The sequence below is a fragment of the Littorina saxatilis genome, linkage group LG7 (assembly GCF_037325665.1).
Source record: "Littorina saxatilis isolate snail1 linkage group LG7, US_GU_Lsax_2.0, whole genome shotgun sequence".
In the NCBI taxonomy this organism is placed as follows: Eukaryota; Metazoa; Mollusca; class Gastropoda; order Littorinimorpha; family Littorinidae; genus Littorina; species Littorina saxatilis.
The window spans coordinates 45828209-45846985 of record NC_090251.1 but is presented as its reverse complement, the minus strand read 5'-3'; the positions used below and the strand labels follow the sequence as shown (position 1 = coordinate 45846985).

At 41.0% G+C, this 18777-nt stretch overlaps 1 protein-coding gene across 1 annotated transcript in view; it reads left to right on the top strand.

Annotated features, from left to right (window-relative positions):
- The window catches only part of LOC138971612 (recombining binding protein suppressor of hairless-like), a 37068-nt gene extending 21560 nt beyond the window's left edge, over positions 1–15508 (top strand). The window contains exons 8-13 of the mRNA XM_070344381.1: positions 1962–2074; positions 3848–3988; positions 4421–4576; positions 5302–5405; positions 6218–6299; positions 6793–15508. Coding sequence (XP_070200482.1) covers positions 1962–2074; positions 3848–3988; positions 4421–4576; positions 5302–5405; positions 6218–6299; positions 6793–6963 — 767 coding nt within the window. The 3' untranslated portion in view covers positions 6964–15508. The remainder of the gene's footprint in view (positions 1–1961; positions 2075–3847; positions 3989–4420; positions 4577–5301; positions 5406–6217; positions 6300–6792) is intronic.
- Positions 15509–18777: the final 3269 nt, after the last annotated feature.

Sequence of the window (18777 nt, the reverse complement as noted above, 5' to 3'; positions counted from 1 at the left end):
AATTGCAACAGAAATCAAGTTCTTCAGAATGGCCAGTTCTACGATTTGTTTTTGGTGTCGGCCAACAGAATTTCTTTTCGTGGAGATCAGAAGTCGAATGTGAAGTTTTGCAACCGAAAATAAAAAGAAAACATAGTTTGTAGCGCTTCTTAATCACTCCAACATCTCTGTTATTAAGCTTATTGGCCTTATTTTTTTCTGTCATTGTATAATTTGTTTAGGAGTTTATGCGTGCATGAATAATACCTACACCAAGACAAATACCAAGTTATGCTGCATGACGAAATATATTCTTCTTGTAGTTGTTAACCCTCACATGATCTGATAAACAGGGGGCAGTAAGCGGTCTAAATGCATACGACATGTGTAATAGAGTAAGTGAGAGTTATTCGGAACCAGTCTCCTGGCACCTGAGAGAATAACAAGCATTGAAATGAACAAGCCACTTTCATCCAAAAGTCATAACCCTAAGGCCAAACAAGATAGGGTCGGTAGGTCAGCTTTTTTTGTGTTTTTGTTGTTGTTGTTAAATTTAGTCGATTTTAAAAGAGGTTACCTACCTTAGTCTCAGTATGGTTTGCAAAATGTGCCAAAAGTGTTGTTTTTTGAGGAAATGACAAAAAAGTTTTGGGTCAGACGGGTAACCCTAAACCAACATCTATTTTTGTTTGGCCTACCATGATTGATATTGTCTTGCAGTGGATGACAATGAAGGGGAGTCAGAAGAGTTAACTCTATAACATGATTGATATTGTCTTGCAGTGGATGACAATGAAGGGGAGTTGGAAGAGTTAACTCTATAACATGATTGATATTGTCTTGCAGTGGATGACAATGAAGGGGAGTCGGAAGAGTTAACTCTATAACATGATTGATATTGTCTTGCAGTGGATGACAATGAAGGGGAGTTGGAAGAGTTAACTCTATAACATGATTGATATTGTCTTGCAGTGGATGACAATGAAGGGGAGTCGGAAGAGTTAACTCTATAACATGATTGATATTATCTTGCAGTGGATGATAATGAAGGGGAGTCAGAAGAGTTAACTCTATAACATGATTGATATTGTCTTGCAGTGGATGACAATGAAGGGGAGTCAGAAGAGTTAACTCTATGACATGATTGATATTGTCTTGCAGTGGATGACAATGAAGGGGAGTCAGAAGAGTTAACTCTATAACATGATTGATATTGTCTTGCAGTGGATGACAATGAAGGGGAGTTGGAAGAGTTAACTCTATAACATGATTGATATTGTCTTGCAGTGGATGACATTGAAGGGGAGTCAGAATTGTTAACTCTTTAACATGATTGATATTGTCTTGCAGTGGATGACAATGAAGGGAAGTCAGAAGAGTTAACTCTATAACATGATTGATATTGTCTTGCAGTGGATGACAATGAAGGGGAGTCGGAAGAGTTAACTCTATAACATGATTGATATTGTCTTGCAGTGGATGACATTGAAGGGGAGTTGGAAGAGTTAACTCTATAACATGATTGATATTGTCTTGCAGTGGATGACAATGAAGGGGAGTTGGAAGAGTTAACTCTATAACATGATTGATATTGTCTTGCAGTGGATGACAATGAAGGGGAGTCAGAAGAGTTAACTCTATAACATGATTGATATTGTCTTGCAGTGGATGACAATGAAGGGGAGTCGGAAGAGTTAACTCTATAACATGATTGATATTGTCTTGCAGTGGATGACAATGAAGGGGAGTCGGAAGAGTTAACTCTATAACATGATTGATATTGTCTTGCAGTGGATGACAATGAAGGGGAGTCGGAAGAGTTAACTCTATAAGTATAACATGATTGTGTCTTGCAGTGAACGACAATGAAGGGGAGTCGGAATTGTTAACTCTTTAACATGATTGATATTGTCTTGCAGTGGATGACAATGAAGGGGAGTCAGAAGAGTTAACTCTATAACATGATTGATATTGTCTTGCAGTGGATGACAATGAAGGGGAGTCAGAAGAGTTCACAGTACGGGACGGCTACATCCACTATGGCTCCACAGTCAAGTTGGTCTGCTCCGTCACGGGCATGGCTCTTCCACGCCTTGTAAGTATGCACTCTGGAGTCTATGCTTTGCAGAGAGAAATTCAAGTTTTACGCCCTCTTTGCAAAGCTATCAGAGGCATGGTCCTGGGTTTTACCCCAACTTTAGATGAGATGCACAAGTGTATGCATGTTTAGGTGATATCAGCCATTGGCACTTATTGCAGAATGACCAAAGTCTTTTAAAGTCTGGAAAGAAAATTAATTCTCATTCTAAGGATTCATAATACTGGTGTGTACGCATTCATTTGCAGAGTTGTTTTTAAATTAAAAATGAAATCAAAAGTAGGGGAAGAAAAGGAATTTTCATTTTAAAGATTCATCTAACTGATGTGGACGCATACACTTGCTGAAATATTTACACATGCAGTTGAATGGCAGATAATCTGATAATGCTGAATTGCAGATAATGCAATAATCTGATACAGCAGTCCCTGCAATGTACGGCCCCCGGCGTGAGCGGACACCTGACATGTACGGACACATTTGCTCGGCACGGAGTGTTTTCCTTCTATATTTGCCCCCCCTTAAACGGACACCTGCAAAACGTGGACGCGGACACTCATTTTCGGTCCCAACAGCAGGTCATACCTCCAATGTACGGACGATCAAATTTTCACCACAACAAAATCGATAACAGAGCAGTCCGGCTCTTGGTACAAAGATCACAGCCGCAATGGTGTGATGACAGTCACTGATAACTTGAGTGCACGTGTACCCATCGTGTGTCTGTGTGTAACCTCTTTCATTGACAAGATACTCTTGTTTCCCCTCAGCCTTGACCAGTGAGTCGGTTGCCTAATCTATGAACCCTTCAGTTGTCTTGCTTTGTCAAAAGTTACGACACTGTCAACTGGTTTATAAACTCTGTGGGGTGTCCGGTGTCACCGCATGTCAGCAGGAAGAGCATTGGAGAGAAATAGAGAGGTGTACTCTTCCACACAATTTCCAAGCATCAGTTGTCACGGCTTGGGGTAGGCATTAGTGAGGGAGAGTGGGAGCTGTGTTATGTACAGTGTATTTCCGACTGAAGAGTGAAAAGTCACTGCCATGCCACATGATCGGCATGCAGTCAATAAAGCCAGACAAAAAACAAATAAATTACTTGATTATGACATGCAGCTCTATCTGCTGCTATTTATTCAAACTGGTTTTCAAGCTTATTCTTGCAAAGCATCTGCACACGCTCCTCTGTGCTGTGTTTGTGTGGCTGCTTTCGTATGTCAGTGCATGGTGAGTGTGTTCACTGCCTTGAGGATTTATTTTATCTCTTCTTTTCAACACTTTTCATACAAATCCTTTTTACAGAACGTTTAAAGAAGTATTAGGAGTTTATTGTTATTGTTTAGTAGCCACAAGAAGTGATTAGCATAGACTCAATCCTGTTGTTTGTGTGTCTCTGTGTGAGTGTATGGCCCGGGGAGGGGGTGGTGTGGTCACCCCTCCCGTGACCGGACACCTGCAATGTACGGACAGTTTTGCTATGGCCCAAGGGTGTCCGTTCATGAGAGGGACTGCTGTAATGCTGAATTGCAGATAATGCAATAATCTGATCATGTTGAATTGCAGATAATCCAATAATCTGACAATCTTCAATTACAGATAATCTGATAATTTTGAATTGCACATAATCTGATAATCTGACAATTTTGATAATCCAATAATCTGACAATCTTGAATTGCAGATAATCTGACAATCTTGAATTGCAGATAATCCAATAATCGGATAATGTTGAATTGCAGATAATCCAATAATCTGATAATGTTGAATTGCAGATAATCCGCAAGGTTGACAAGCAGACAGCCTTACTGGACGCTGACGACCCGGTGTCCCAGCTCCACAAATGCTCCTTCTACCTCAAAGACACAGAGCGCATGTACCTCTGTCTCTCTCAGGAGCGCATCATCCAGTTCCAGGTATGTACTGTGGCTCCCCCCTTTTAACACACCCACCCTCCCTCCCCGGAATTTTTTTGGTTTTTTGTTGCTGTCCCAACACCTGTTCCTTGTGCCGGTGTGCTCTCACACAGCCCCATCCAGGCATCAACTGCTCCATCCACATCCAAATTTCGTTCTGCTGCCAGACTTGTCAATTTTATAGACGTTCCAGGGAGGGATGTTGGGTCACTGCGGCCTCCCTCCCCGGACATTATCATAACTGCAGTAAACTAGATGTGTGATCGACAAAAAGAAGAATAGAGTTTCTTTTATCAGCTGTTCACAAAATGGCAATTTTTGTAGAAATCCAAAACGGATTTTGTTTTCTCTCTTTTTTCTCAATACTAAACATTCCATTGACCTACATTTCTCGTTTTTTTATTTTGATGATGTTTGTGTCTTGTGCTGCAGGCAACGCCGTGTCCCAAAGAGCCCAACAAGGAGATGATTAACGACGGCGCCTCATGGACCATCATCAGCACGGACAAGGCCGAGTACACCTTCTTCGAGGGCATGGGGCCCGTCAAAACGCCTGTCACTCCTGTGCCTGTGGTCAACAGCTTGCATGTGAGTGTTCTGGTCAGGTAGCAGTAGTCTTCTTCTTCCCGTCAAAACGCCTGTCACTCCTGTGCCTGTGGTCAACAGCTTGCATGTGAGTGTTCTGGTCAGGTAGCAGCCGAGAGTCAGGGTGTCAGAATACTGTATCTGTTCTCACTCAACCGTAGGCTATCTCCAGGGTAGCAGGCGAGAGTCAGGGTGTCGGAATACTGTTTTTGTTCTCACTCCACTGTAGGCTATCTCAAGAATTAGCGTCATGAAAGAGTGAACATTTTGAGATTCAGTCAGTGTTACGAAGAACTCTAAATGGGACGTGACGTGGCCATGCAGGAGCTGATGGGAAATAACTTCATTGTCTTGTCTTGTCTTGTCTTGTCTTGTAAATTCAGCGTGGGTTGTGTTGTAAATTCAGCATGTGTTGTGTAATTCCAGTTAAACGGTGGTGGTGACGTGGCCATGCTGGAACTGATGGGAGAGAACTTCGTTGTGTTGTGTTGTGTTGTGTTTTAAATTCAGCATGTGTTGGGTTGTAAATTCAGCATGTGTTGGGTTGGGTTGGGTTGGATTGTGTTGTGTTGTGTTGTGTTGTATCTGTTTGTCGTGTTGTGTTGTAAATTCAGCATGTGTTCTGTAATTTGACGTGGTGTGGCCATGTTGGAACTGATAGGGGAGTGTTGTGATGTAAATTCAGCGTGTGTTGTGTTGTAAATTCAGCATGTGTTGTGTGATTCCAGTTAAACGGTGGCGGTGACGTGGCCATGCTGGAGCTGATGGGAGAGAACTTCACACAGGTCCTCAAGGTCTGGTTCGGGGACGTGGAGGCTGAAACCATGTTCAGGTACAGTGCACACCATGCTGGCTTTATCAAACTTGAAAGGACACCACTTTACCCCAAGATCGCAAGAACTTTTTGTGTTTCAAGATTAGTAGTGAAGATGCACCTGCTTGCTCTTTTGTTGCATACTCTCATGTTCATAGGTGACCGTGTTGATCAGTATCTTTACTATTTTTTTTGTAATTTATTATGATGATTTAAGATGTTGTGTGGAAAATACTCCATTTGTGTCCAGCCTGCAGTTTTAAAATGTGTTTCATAGGTTGGGTTTGCTCATGTTGATGTTTGGTGACTGCTGGATTATCAATCAATCAATCAATCAATCAATCAATCAATATGAGGCTTATATCGCGCGTATTCCGTGGGTACAGTTCTAAGCGCAGGGATTTATTTTTTTTATTTTTATGCAATTTATATCGCGCACATATTCAAGGCGCAGGGATTTATTTATGCCGTGTGAGATGGAATTTTTTTACACAATACATCACGCATTCACATCGGCCAGCAGATCGCAGCCATTTCGGCGCATATCCTACTTTTCGCGGCCTACTGTTGATCATAAGAATAAGATTAGGTGGTTTTTTTTATACTTGACCGTTACTCTTTCAAGTTTTGGGGGTAGGCAAGTCTGTCATGGATCATCTCAATGAAATGCAATGTGCAGTAAAGAAGATATCAGTGAGTTGTGTGATGAAGATGTTGTGTGGGCTTTGGCGGCCAAGTCTGTCATGGGTTATCTTACTGAAATATGCCATGCAGTAATGAACATATCAGTGAGTTCTGTGATGAAGATTTTTTTATTTTTTGATGGGCAGGTCTGAAGATAGCATGCTGTGCGTTGTGCCAGACATCTCAGCCTTCAGGAATGGCTGGCGTTGGGTTAGACAGCCGCTACAGGTAACTTTCTTTGTTATTATTCAGTGTGTATTTGTCTGTCTGTGTGTGTGTGTGTGTGCGTGTGTGCATGGTGCCAGACATCTCAGCCTACAGGAATGGCTGGTGGTGGGTGAGAGGGTGCCGCTACAGATAACTTGGGTTCTTTCTCAGTGTGGATTTGTGCATGTGTCTGTAAATGAATGGGTGTGTGTGTGTGCGTGCGTGTGTGCGTGCGCGCGCGCATGCGTGTGTGTGTGCATGTGTGTGTGCATACCTGACCGTCCTTGTCTTTTGGTTTCATTGCTATTAGATTTAGGGGGGACGGGGTGGGGCGGGATGGGCTATATGTGGCAGATAAATTGACAGAAACTTAATACACAAAAATATGTTAGTAGTACAGTCGAACCTGCCCTTGCCACCTCTAGGTAGTCATTACAGACAGGTTTACCTGTAGCACTTACTGCCATTACCACATTTCACACTTAATAACCATCCGTTGTAATCACAATTTCAGGTGCCTGTGTCGCTGGTGCGCAGCGACGGCATCATCTACTCCACGGGCCTGACCTTCACCTACACCCCCGAGCCCGGGCCGAGGCAGCACTGTCGCGACGTGGATCGTGTCCTCAGTCGCACAGCCGCCGCCTCCCCGGACTCCACCTCCAACTTCACCAATCCACTGTGATCACAGGCCCCCTTTGCCCCTTCCCCACTCCGCCCCGCACTGCCAAAAGTGAGACCACACCTTTCACTGCCTGGAAGCTTACTGCTGCTGCTGCGTCGTGTCTTGTTGCTGAGGAAAATTGCTGAGAAACATCGCCGATGAAAGTGTGCTGTCCTGCCTGTCTCTGCTGACAGTGTGAAGATTCCCGCTGTCACAGTCTGTGTTTGAGAATTCTTCAATGTCGGGCGTTGGATGGAAAGGTTCTCATTGCGTTAGTGAAACGATGCCAACACCGTTTGAGAATTCTTCCAACGTCGGATAGAAGGGATGCTGTCTGTGTTTGAGAATTCTTCACTATCAAATAGAAAGAATGCTGTCCGTGTTTGACTATTCTTCAATATCAAATAGACAGAATGCTGTCTGTTTAAGAATTCTTCATAATCAAATGGAAAGAATGCTGTCCGTGTTTCAAAATTCTTCCATTTGTGATGAAAAGGAGCGTACGTTTCTCTGCTGAATGATGTAAAGCTGCTGCTGTGTCGATTTCCTGGTAGGAAAAGGCTCTAAATGTTGAGATTTGTTTTGAAGAGAAGGGGGTATCTTTCTAAAGGGGATCCTTTTGAGGATTTGTAGGAGTAGGAGTGATTTGGGGGGATCTGGGGTTTAGAGCGACAAGCATTTTGTCACGGATACAAATATCTAAAAAAAACAAAAAATGCTCGTTGAAAAGGGAAATAGGAGTTTAGCAGGTGACAAGGACAGCGCAAGGCCATCATTGTCACCAGGTGAAAGGATTCAAGTCTGCCTCCGAGCTGCAGCAATGTGAGGTTACCAGGCAAGGTAATGGTGTGGAACTCCAAGCAGGGTGTGCTAGAGGCACCTCACTTTGTTGACGTCCAAAAGACAAGAGATAAACAACGGTTGCTGGCTGCATTTCTGTGTGTGTACGTGAGTGTGTCTTCCCCAGTTGAACTTACTGAACGTTGATGCACTCAGTCGCCTTCTCTTTGGGCTGCATATGTTAAGGCATGCAAACATTGTGCGTACGGACACTCGCACACACAAAAGTTGAATTGAAGCCAGGCAAAGTGTGGTGTGATGGGTTCTCCAGAGACAAACAATTTTAACCATGGTCAGTTTTATGTGTGTAGGCAGTCGCTGCATTTACGCATCCGTTATTCTCCTTCACACACCTCTCCCTCACCCCCCCATCTTCCCCTCCGTTTCTCTCACACCCACGATGGGGGAGCGAGTGAACGTTCCTCATTGTTCGGGGATTGCCATAATGACTTTTTTGTTCTCATTTAGTTTTATCTTGTACAGCTGTGTAGGTATTATTATTATTGTGAATAAGAAGCGGCACAGATTGTGTATATTACAAGTTCTTGCATTCAGGTATTTGTTTGGAATTTTACAGAAATATGGCCTTGATTGTATACACGTCTTATTTCATCAAATCCTAAAATAAGCCACATTTTATATATGCACCATGGTATTTTGATTTTTACAGTGACTCTAGCTAAAATGGCATTTATTCAGATGAATTTATATTCTAACTAAGTATAGTATATACAGAGGGATGCTGAACATCATTTAATTTTTAACACCATAAATATCTTTTTTGTTGTTGAATTTTCTTGCAGGCACTTTTTCACATCAACAGAAGATTGAGTGTGTTGTTTGCATTCAGAAATTCTTTTAATTTTTTTTTTTCATCTGACCAGAAACAGTTGTTTTATCATTGTTACAGTATTTTTACTTGTTCAGTCTACACATGTTACAGATTGTTGATATGAAGGAAAGAAAAAAGAGAAAATAAAATAAAAAGAATTGAAACGGATCTTAGTCAAATACAGGAATTTTTTGTATGCAGGTTCCACATTATTTTTCTGACTAATATTGACTGTTGCTGGGTACTACTAGTACTACGTACAACTGAGTACTGCTGCATTAATATCTGACAGATGTGCCATATAAATTGAGATTGTACTACATATCCGTCAATCACATTGAATTATTGTTAAGAAATTAAATACGTACAAAAAACTAGCAGACTTTTCAGAGCAAAATGAACTAAAAGAGGGATTAAGATCGGTCACTTCAGGTAGTGGGAGAATAAAATGTTAAATAAAACACAACCATTTTGCCATGGAGCAGCTCCGCAGAAAGATAAAAATGCTGTTGGCTCGCACAGATTTCTCTCTGTTCAGTTGAGAGCGTACAGAAATGGAATGAGACAGTAGCATCAAGGGCTAGTTAATGATTTCATTGCAAGTGAAAGATTATATTATTACCCCCCGTGGGTAAGGGGGAAGAATTTACCCGATGCTCCCCAGCATGTCGTAAGAGGCGACTAACGGATTCTGTTTCTCTTTTTACCCTTGTTAAGTGTTTCTTGTATAGAATATAGTCAATTTTTGTAAAGATTTTAGTCAAGCAGTATGTAAGAAATGTTAAGTCCTTTGTACTGGAAACTTGCATTCTCCCAGTAAGGTAATACATTGTACTACGTTGCAAGCCCCTGGAGCAAATTTTTGATTAGTGCTTTTGTGAACAAGAAACAATTGACAAGTGGCTCTATCCCATCTCCCCCCTTTCCCCATCGCGATATAACCTTCGTGGTTGAAAACGACGTTAAACACCAAATAAAGAAAGAAAGAAAAGAAAGAAAGATTATATTACAAGTGACTGATTTCATTAATTTGTCGTAACAGAAAGTTGTACTCTTACACCTTCTTTCGATACCTAGATCAGTATTGCACTTCTTACTTCTCATAAAACTTGTAGATTTCACTGTTTGTTTGTTTGTTCGTTCGTTCATGGGCTGAAACTCCCACGGCTTTTACGTGTATGACCGTTTTTACCCCGCCATTTAGGCAGCCATACGCCGCTTTCGGAGGAAGCATGCTGGGTATTTTTGTGTTTCTATAACCCACCGAACTCTGACATGGATTACAGGATCTTTTTCGTGCGCACTTGGTCTTGTGCTTGCGTGTACACACGGGGGTGTTCGGACACCGAGGAGAGTCTGCACACAAAGTTGACTCTGAGAAATAAATCTGTCGCCGAACGTGGGGACGAACTCACGCTGACAGCGGCCAACTGGTAGATTTCACTGTGAATTGAAGAGTGTTAATTTTTCTCTCCCTCTCTCTATTTTTTCTTCAGATTCATGCACTTCTTATTTCTCCCCCACTCCCATCACCCAATCCATCATTTTGCCCCCCCCCCCTTCCACTAGTTACAGCAGTACTAAAGTCAAAATTACCTCTTCAACGTTTTGTTCACTCAGTTGTGTTGCAGTTAGTCGTGTGTGTCAGTGTGTGTGTGTGCCCATCGTCTTTTCATACTAGCTGAGTGGTCGGAGAGTGTGATGGACACCTAGACGCCGACAGCTAACGTGCGTGAAACAGGCCAGTAACTATGGAGCCTAGCTGCCACTCTCTGTGCGTGGTTTCAACAAAAGGCGGAGAACCTGACGTTCACTTTTTTTCGTGAGATCTCCAAGAAGCAAGGAGCCAAGCGTTGTGACGTGGAAAAAACAAACTAAAACAAACCAACATCAAAACTGTGACTATGTTTGTGGATTGTGCAAAGATGTTGTACTGTGTATGTTCAAAATATGCCGAAGCCTTCAACTGTCTGTGTGTTACCTCACGTCATAGGTCTACACGGAAAAAGTTACCTACTGACTCGATGCAAAACAATGGAGAGAATTTGACTGAGACAGGACTCTGATATTATACGTGTGCGAAAGCAATGTAAATAATGAGACATATATATTTCTGCTTTTGATTTAGAATTAGCCGCAGTTACTTATCCTTCTCTCTTCCATCCCAACCAGTATGTATACAATACATGAACATGAAATTATGAAACAAGTAATGTAGTGTACCCCCCGCGGGTTAGGGGGAGTCCCATATTGGTTGGGACGAGAAAGAATTTACCCGATGCTCCCCAGCATGTCGTAAGAGGCGACTAACGGATTCTGTTTCTCTTTTTACCCTTGTTAAGTGTTTCTTGTATAGAATATAGTCAATTTTTGTAAAGATTTTAGTCAACCAGTATGTAAGAAATGTTAAGTCCTTTGTACTGGAAACTTGCATTCTCCCAGTAAGGTAATACATTGTACTACGTTGCAAGCCCCTGGAGCAAATTTTTGATTAGTGCTTTTGTGAACAAGAAACAATTGACAAGTGGCTCTATCCCATCTCCCCCCTTTCCCCGTCGCGATATAACCTTCGTGGTTGAAAACGACGTTCAACACCAAATAAAGAAAGAAATCTCCCCCCTTCCCCCGTCGCGATATAACCTTCGTGGTTGAAAACGACGTTAAACACCAAATAAAGAAAGAAAGTAATGTAGTGTCAAATTTGGCTTTATTTGCTGCTTGGCATGACCGACTCTAGGAAAAGAGAGTGAAAGTTTGTACGCAAGTGTGTGTGAATGTGCACGTCACTGTGTCTGTGTGTGTGTGTTCAAGAAAACTAAATAAAGTTTTGCATGTATTTTCCGTTTAAATGGCTTCACATTCTCTGTTAAAAGACCTCAGAAACTTTAGATCTTTGGTGTTAAAGTAAGTGTTACTGGTGTAAGTATAGGAAAAAATACAGTAAGTTTCAGATTTTGAAAAAGGAGGAAAAATGTGCTTGGTACATGTGTCCCGTTTTCCGTCTCCTCTGTCTACTTCTTAACTTGTCCATGGCCAGTTTTCCTAACTCTGTTTCAAACATTTTCAGACACATAAGAACAAGCAAGATAGGCCTGAAAAAATGTCATGGTTTTGGTCACACTGTGTAATGCGATGTATTTTGTGTTTTAAGGTGGACACATTTTACATTTGACTAATTTGACACCAATCTAAATGTTTGTTTTGTCTGTTTGGAGAAATTTGAACTCACAGGAATGAATAGTGAAGACAATTTATCTCTTGATGTTCATGAATAATATATATACAAAGGTACAAAGTCAATTCATTTTTGATAAATGGATACACCATACCTACCCATTTGAGAAAAAAAGATTATTTTAAAGGTAAGAGAAATGAGATTTTTATTTCATTTATGAAGAATAGTTTCCACTGTGATTTGCATCTATTTGCTCTGTTAGGTCAATAGAATAGAAATGGATTTTTGTCAGTCGCCTCATGCTTGTGACAACCTTTTTGGCATTGTTCGTATTTTTAGTTTTATTTGATCACTTTTTACAGTGTCTTTAATTTGTGATATTGTGTTCATTTTACTTCAGTCTTCCTTTCATTCTTCGCACTGAATTTTTATGGAGGCGAAGAAAATAAACAAAGATCAGAATATGAACTGCTCTGAGTTAGCTAATCTGATCATTGTGTTTTACTTTTTCATCAAACACAGCAGGTATCAGTCACTATCTCCATCTGACAGGTGTTGTAATTATTTAACCTGAAGTACATCTGTGTTAGAGTGTTTAGTCCCACCACCCTCACGGTTTGTTTGGTTTTTCATTGTTTTTTGTTGTTGACTACTTTGTTCTGTTGTTGAACAGACAGGGCAGGAACGTAAACAGGGCAGAAAATAACTTTCACACGCATTGAATTTCATACAGGGTGGTGGAGCCGGGTAAATCTAGTAACTGTGCCTTGAAGTAATCTCTGTTGAATGATCTTTAAATGATAAATATGATGTGCCTTGAGTGATGATTGGCTTGTCCTTTTCTCTGTACTATACACATGCTAATTTGCTGAAGATGGTAAAGTATTGTCATCTGTTGCCATTTGTGTTTGAGTGTAAACATCTGTTTGTCTGTCTGTCAGAACGTGCTTGCCTGTCCGTGTGTGTGTGTGTGCACATGGGCACGTGCACTGGTGAGAAACAGGAAAAGGAGTTCCAAGAAAAGATTGGCGTTAAAGATACTTACCTGGACGGATTTTTGTGCGACTTAAATTTAAAAGGTTGCATACATTCTGACAAACGATAAGAAGATCGCTTGCACAGGACAGAAGGCGTCTTTGACTTGAAAGATTAAAATCAAAAAACAAGAAAGGTAGGTTGTTGGAACGTTTGTTATTGACAAAACAATACATTCACAGATTGTTAATAACAAACGTTCCAACAACCTACCTTTCTTGTTTTTTGATTCTAAATTTTGTAACGTTGGCAGTCTTTTTGTTTTTGGATTTATTTAAAAGATTAAAACTTCAAAGGAGGATGAAGTTGACAACAACACTCTTGTATTTATTTCTGCTGGTGTTTGTTTCAGAAATCCAGTTGGTTGCTGTTAGTGTTCTTGTTGTAACATGCATGCCTGTTGACAAAAGAATTGGTGTACATTTGTACTGAACTTCCCTTTTATCAAATCTACTTAATAATGCGTTACTCAATCTTGTATTGGAAAAAAAGGAGAGAAAAATCAACCCGTTGAAGGAGAATAATGTTGTTGTTCTTAGCTGTGTAATACACATGTGTTTTAAGTGGGTGTGGTAGTTGTTTATTCACAGTTTATCATGGGGAAATTCATCTTTTACAAATTAAAGGGGGGTTTCAACCCCCCGCGGGTTAGAGGGAGTCCCATATTGGTTGGGACGAGGAAGAATTTACCCGATGCTCCCCAGCATGTCGTAAGAGGCGACTAACGGATTCTGTTTCTCCTTTTACCCTTGTTAAGTGTTTCTTGTATAGAATATAGTCAATTTTTGTAAAGATTTTAGTCAAGCAGTATGTAAGAAATGTTAAGTCCTTTGTACTGGAAACTTGCATTCTCCCAGTAAGGTAATATATTGTACTACGTTGCAAGCCCCTGGAGCCAATTTTTGATTAGTGCTTTTGTGAACAAGAAACAATTGACAAGTGGCTCTATCCCATCTCCCCTCTTTCCCCGTCGCGACATACTGCAGCACACTTGATGTTTTCCATTCATCTGTTGACTTAACTCAAGACTCAAGTAAACCTGTCACATGAGGACACCTGCTAGTGTAAGACACTTGATGTTTTCCAGCCACTTGTTGAAGTGACTGAAGTATCATCTGTCACATGAGGACACCTGCTAGTGTAAGACACTTGATGTTTTTCATCCACCTGTTGACTTGACTTGACAAGTATACCTGTGTGAAAAGGGAACCTGTAGTGTAGTGGCACTGCGGGTAGGGAACGGCACAGGATGGAACAGCAAAACAATGCAATACAGATTAGTCGTGTGTGTGTGTATTGTTATTTTTTTGTAAGATCTACATTCACAATTGTGTCCTTCCCTTTTTTCTTTTCTCTCTTATTTATTTGTTCTTTCCTCTGAGAGGTGTTTTTTGTTTGTTTGTTTGTTGTTGGGTGTAGTCAGGCAGTATGTAAGAAATGTTAAGTCCTTTGTACTGGAAACATTCTCCCAGTAAGGTAATATATTGTACTACGTTGCAAGCCCCTGGAGCAATTTTTTGATTAGTGCTTTTGTGAACAAGAAACAATTAACAAGTGGCTCTATCCCATCTCCCCCCCTTTCCCCGTCGCGATATAACCTTCGTGGTTGAAAACGACGTTAAACACCAAATAAAGAAAGTTGTTTGGTGGGTGGTTTTTTTTGCTGAATAGAAGTGTACTGGGAAGTGTTGGAATATTGTAGGGCAAAGTATTTTTTACACTATGTGGTCCTCGCTGTGGAAAATTCAGGCACTTTTTTTTATGTTATATGGTTGTGAGTTTTCAAGTATTTGTACCTCCTGTTGTGCATGGAATAAACAAAATGTAGATACAAACACAATACATTCAGGGTTTCACATTAAACACTGTACATTCATTTAGCATGGTTGACTTGCAACTGCCTTGAAGTGGTTTTAACTGGTTTGTGCATGCTGAATTTTAAAGATACATTTCTTCCCGCGTACACAATCCTGTAATCTCTCTCTCTCTCTCTCTCTCTCTCTCTCTCTCTCTCTCTCTCTCTCTCTCTCTCTCTCTCTCTCTCTCTCTCTCTCTCTTCTCTCTCTCTCTCTGTTTTTGGTTGTTTGTTCAAAGGTAAACGTTGGCAGTTTTTGTTGACTGGAAAGAATGAAGTGTTGTTACCTTGTTTCTTCTTACGTCCTTCCATCTTGTTAAAAGTTCTCATTGTGTAGCTGTTAGAAATGTACTAACGCTGTACACGGATGATTATTGTAGATGCATCATTTTCTCTCTTTTTGTTGTTTGTTTTTATAGTGGTCGTGTATAGTCATAACTTTTTTTACACACTCTGTCAGCATGTTCTTGGTAAGGCAGGCTTCTGTACTTACATTTGACTTTTGTTGGTATTCGATTATAACTGTATTATAATGATTAGTTGTGTACATTACTGTATAACATAGCTGACACTTGACTTGTGAGATAAAAAAAAAAAGTTATCATCCTCGATCACCGCTCATTGGTGAATGAGTGGAGACAGTGAATGAAAGAGAGTTTGAATGAAGGAAAAGAAGAATACATGCGAAAGGAAGTGCGCTGTGAAGTACCTGCCGTGAGGAGTTGGTACTATGTGTGCCTGTGACGTCATGTTTCATTGAAATCATCCATTGTTGACCTACTTTGATATGTATGTACACACACCTGTGCAAATAAAGTGCAGAACAATCGCTGTCGTTGTAATTGTGTGATTGATTGATACGTGTGTTGCGTTTGTTTCAGTACCCCCCCCCCCCCCTCTCTCTCTCTCTCTCTCTCTCTCTCTCTCTCTCTCTCTCTCTCTCTCTCTCTCTCTCTCTCTCTGCGCGCGCACACACACACACACACAAGAGAACAAGTTTGTGCAATAGAACCAGAATTCCAATCTTAGCCAGAAGTTTTCACTGGAAAGAATCAGAATTGTAAGTTCATCTGGCTGAGATCGGAATTTCGATTCTATCAAAAGGTCGCTGGATTCCGATATCAGCTGTGACATACAAACCCAGGGGCAGATACAAAATGTTCCGGGGGACCCGGACCCCCCGAACCCCCCGAAGACTGAGCCGGCCTTTGTCTTTTAAGTGACGGTTTTGGAAAGTAGTTGGGTAATTTGTTGGCTCAGGTTGCACCAAATCGGTCAATTGTCCTTGTTCTGATTCAAATTTGTCTTCTTAAATTTACTTTTTGGAAGGTGTATTAGGGAAAGTTTCTTGGCTCCGGACCCCCCTAGAAACCTGATATATCAGTCTGTAGATGTGCATATCGAACTAAAACATTAACTTGTATTTTTCTGGCCAAAAGGTATTACATTACACGGACAAAGACACGAAGCCATCTTGGACGATTATGTTGCGCATGCGGAATTTCGTTGCCTAGCTTTATGTGCGGCATGTCAGAAATAATGTACACACATTCACTAAGATTATATGTTTTCCATAGGTGCAGAAAGCATTTACTGTTTACCTTTATATCTGTAGCGTGAATCTTAAACTTCAGAATAAGCCTTCATACTATTTGTAATCATCTTTTGAAAGTTTTGAAAAATGAATACATGTACCACAAAAATTTACTTGCCCCAAAATTTTAAAAATTTTAAAATCGTACATTAATTTCTACGAACAATTTCGCACTACATGGGGTTGGAAAATGAATACATGTACCACAAAACTTTACTTGCCCCAAAATTAAAAATCGTAAATTAATTTCGACGAACAATTTCGCACTACATGGGCTTGCGGAAAATGCCCCACACACACACACACACACAACGTAGTCTTTGTAGGATTGCCTGGTGTATGTGATATATTGCTTGTAGACGACAAAACAACGGAGGACACTCACCTCAGCCGCAGAAACAGACACATTTGCTTTCAGTTCTAGGATCAAAAGTCAAGCCAAGCAGGGTCGGCTAAGGTTTTTTTGCGAGCCACTCTGGCGTAGATTTTTGACAAGAGTATACTACATCATAAGATGCACACCTGCTTCTACCCACTCCCGCAATCCCCCCCCCCCCCCCCTTCCTACCACCAACCACCCCCCCCCCCCCTTCTTGTAGGCGTTTTTTCCCTCCTGCACTGAATGCATAGCAATAATTTCCCCTCATCATGCGGAAGTCCTGTCACTCCGCATGTAAGTGCATATATATCTAACGTTTGTTTGTCCCTCGCTCTCGTAAAGTGCAAAACAATATGGCCAAATTTGGGAGTTTTTGGAAATGACCTGGGTCGACAAAAAAAGAAAACAACAAGTCACAGTCTCGTCAAGCGATATCAAAATATTTGGTTCAAGCGTGTTTTTATTAATTTTCTTTTATACACGTTTTAAACAGTAACAACATTAAGAACGTCAAAACATTGACTCAATCTGGCGGCCTGAAAGTAAAAGGTCGACACATAAAACATGGGATCAGAGCGGCATCTTCGAGACTTAAAACCTGGCTTTTGCCGAAACCCGTAAACTGAGACTTCTTCTTCTTCTTTTCGATCGCCGATCACACTTGGAGTCCAGATCTTGAGATATAATTAGTGGTCCTCTGCAGCGCAGCCACTGGCCCGTACAGCTTGTTGTGCAGGGACTCCGGCAATGGCCAGATTTCCTCTCTCAGCACCTGGTGGCTCCTACAGTCTCGTAGGATGTGGGCCGTGTCCTGCTCTGCTTCTCCACAAGAACACATGGGGGAGGGGTAAACTGAGACGGGTCGAGCTGCTCTCGGCGAAGCATGCAAACATAGGCCCTAACTTGCAAAAACCGATTTTTTTTCATCCTGAGCGCATTTTCAGAGTAATGCTATCATATTTATATACTTTTGGATGCAGGAATTGAAATGGAAAACAGTGCAATCATTTTTGAATCTTTTAATGAACATTCGATTTTAATGACAACTTTAATAAGCACACCTATTATTTAATGTTTAAGCTTTCTAGCTGGAATGCACTGCCATAGTTCTGACGGAATCAACGATTGTTTGACCAGGGTCGGCTAAGGTTTTTTTGCGAGCCACTCTGGCGTAGATTTTTGACAAGAGTATACTACATCATAAGATGCACACCTGCTTCTACCCACTCCCGCAATCCCCCCCCCTTCCTACCACCAACCACCCCCCCCCCCCCCTTCTTGTAGGCGTTTTTTCCCTCCTGCACTGCATAGCAATAATTTCCCCTCATCATGCGGAAGTCCTGTCACTCCGCATGTAAGTGCATATATATCTAACGTTTGTTTGTCCCTCGCTCTCGTAAAGTGCAAAACAATATGGCCAAATTTGGGAGTTTTTGGAAATGACCTGGGTCGACAAAAAAAGAAAACAACAAGTCTCGTCAAGCGATATCAAAATATTTGGTTTAAGCGTGTTTTTATTAATTTTCTTTTATACACGTTTTAAACAGTAACAACATTAAGAACGTCAAAACATTTACTCAATCTGGCGGCCTGAAACTAAAAGGTCGACACATAAAACATGGGATCAGACCGGCATCTTCGAGACTTAAAACCTGGCTTTTGCCGAAACCCGTAAACTGAGACGGGTCGAGCTGCTCTCGGCGAAGCATGCAAACATAGGCCCTAACTTGCAAAAACCGATTTTTTTTCATCCTGAGCGCATTTTCAGAGTAATGCTATCATATTTATATACTTTTGGATGCAGGAATTGAAATGGAAAACAGTGCAATCATTTTTGAATCTTTTAATGAACATTCGATTTTAATGACAACTTTAATAAGCACACTTATTATTTAATGTTTAAGCTTTCTAGCTGGAATGCAATGCCATAGTTCTGACGGAATCAACGATTGTTTGACCAAAATGTCAATCAATTTGCTTAAAAGATAAGGTCACCACAGTGCGGCCTCAGCTTAGTTTAAAAGCCGGTGTATAGCGTCGTCAAAGAAATGTAGCGAAAGCAAGTGATAAAACACGTGTCGGGGTTTTATCTAAATAAAACCTCACGTGCGGTTTCACACGAATT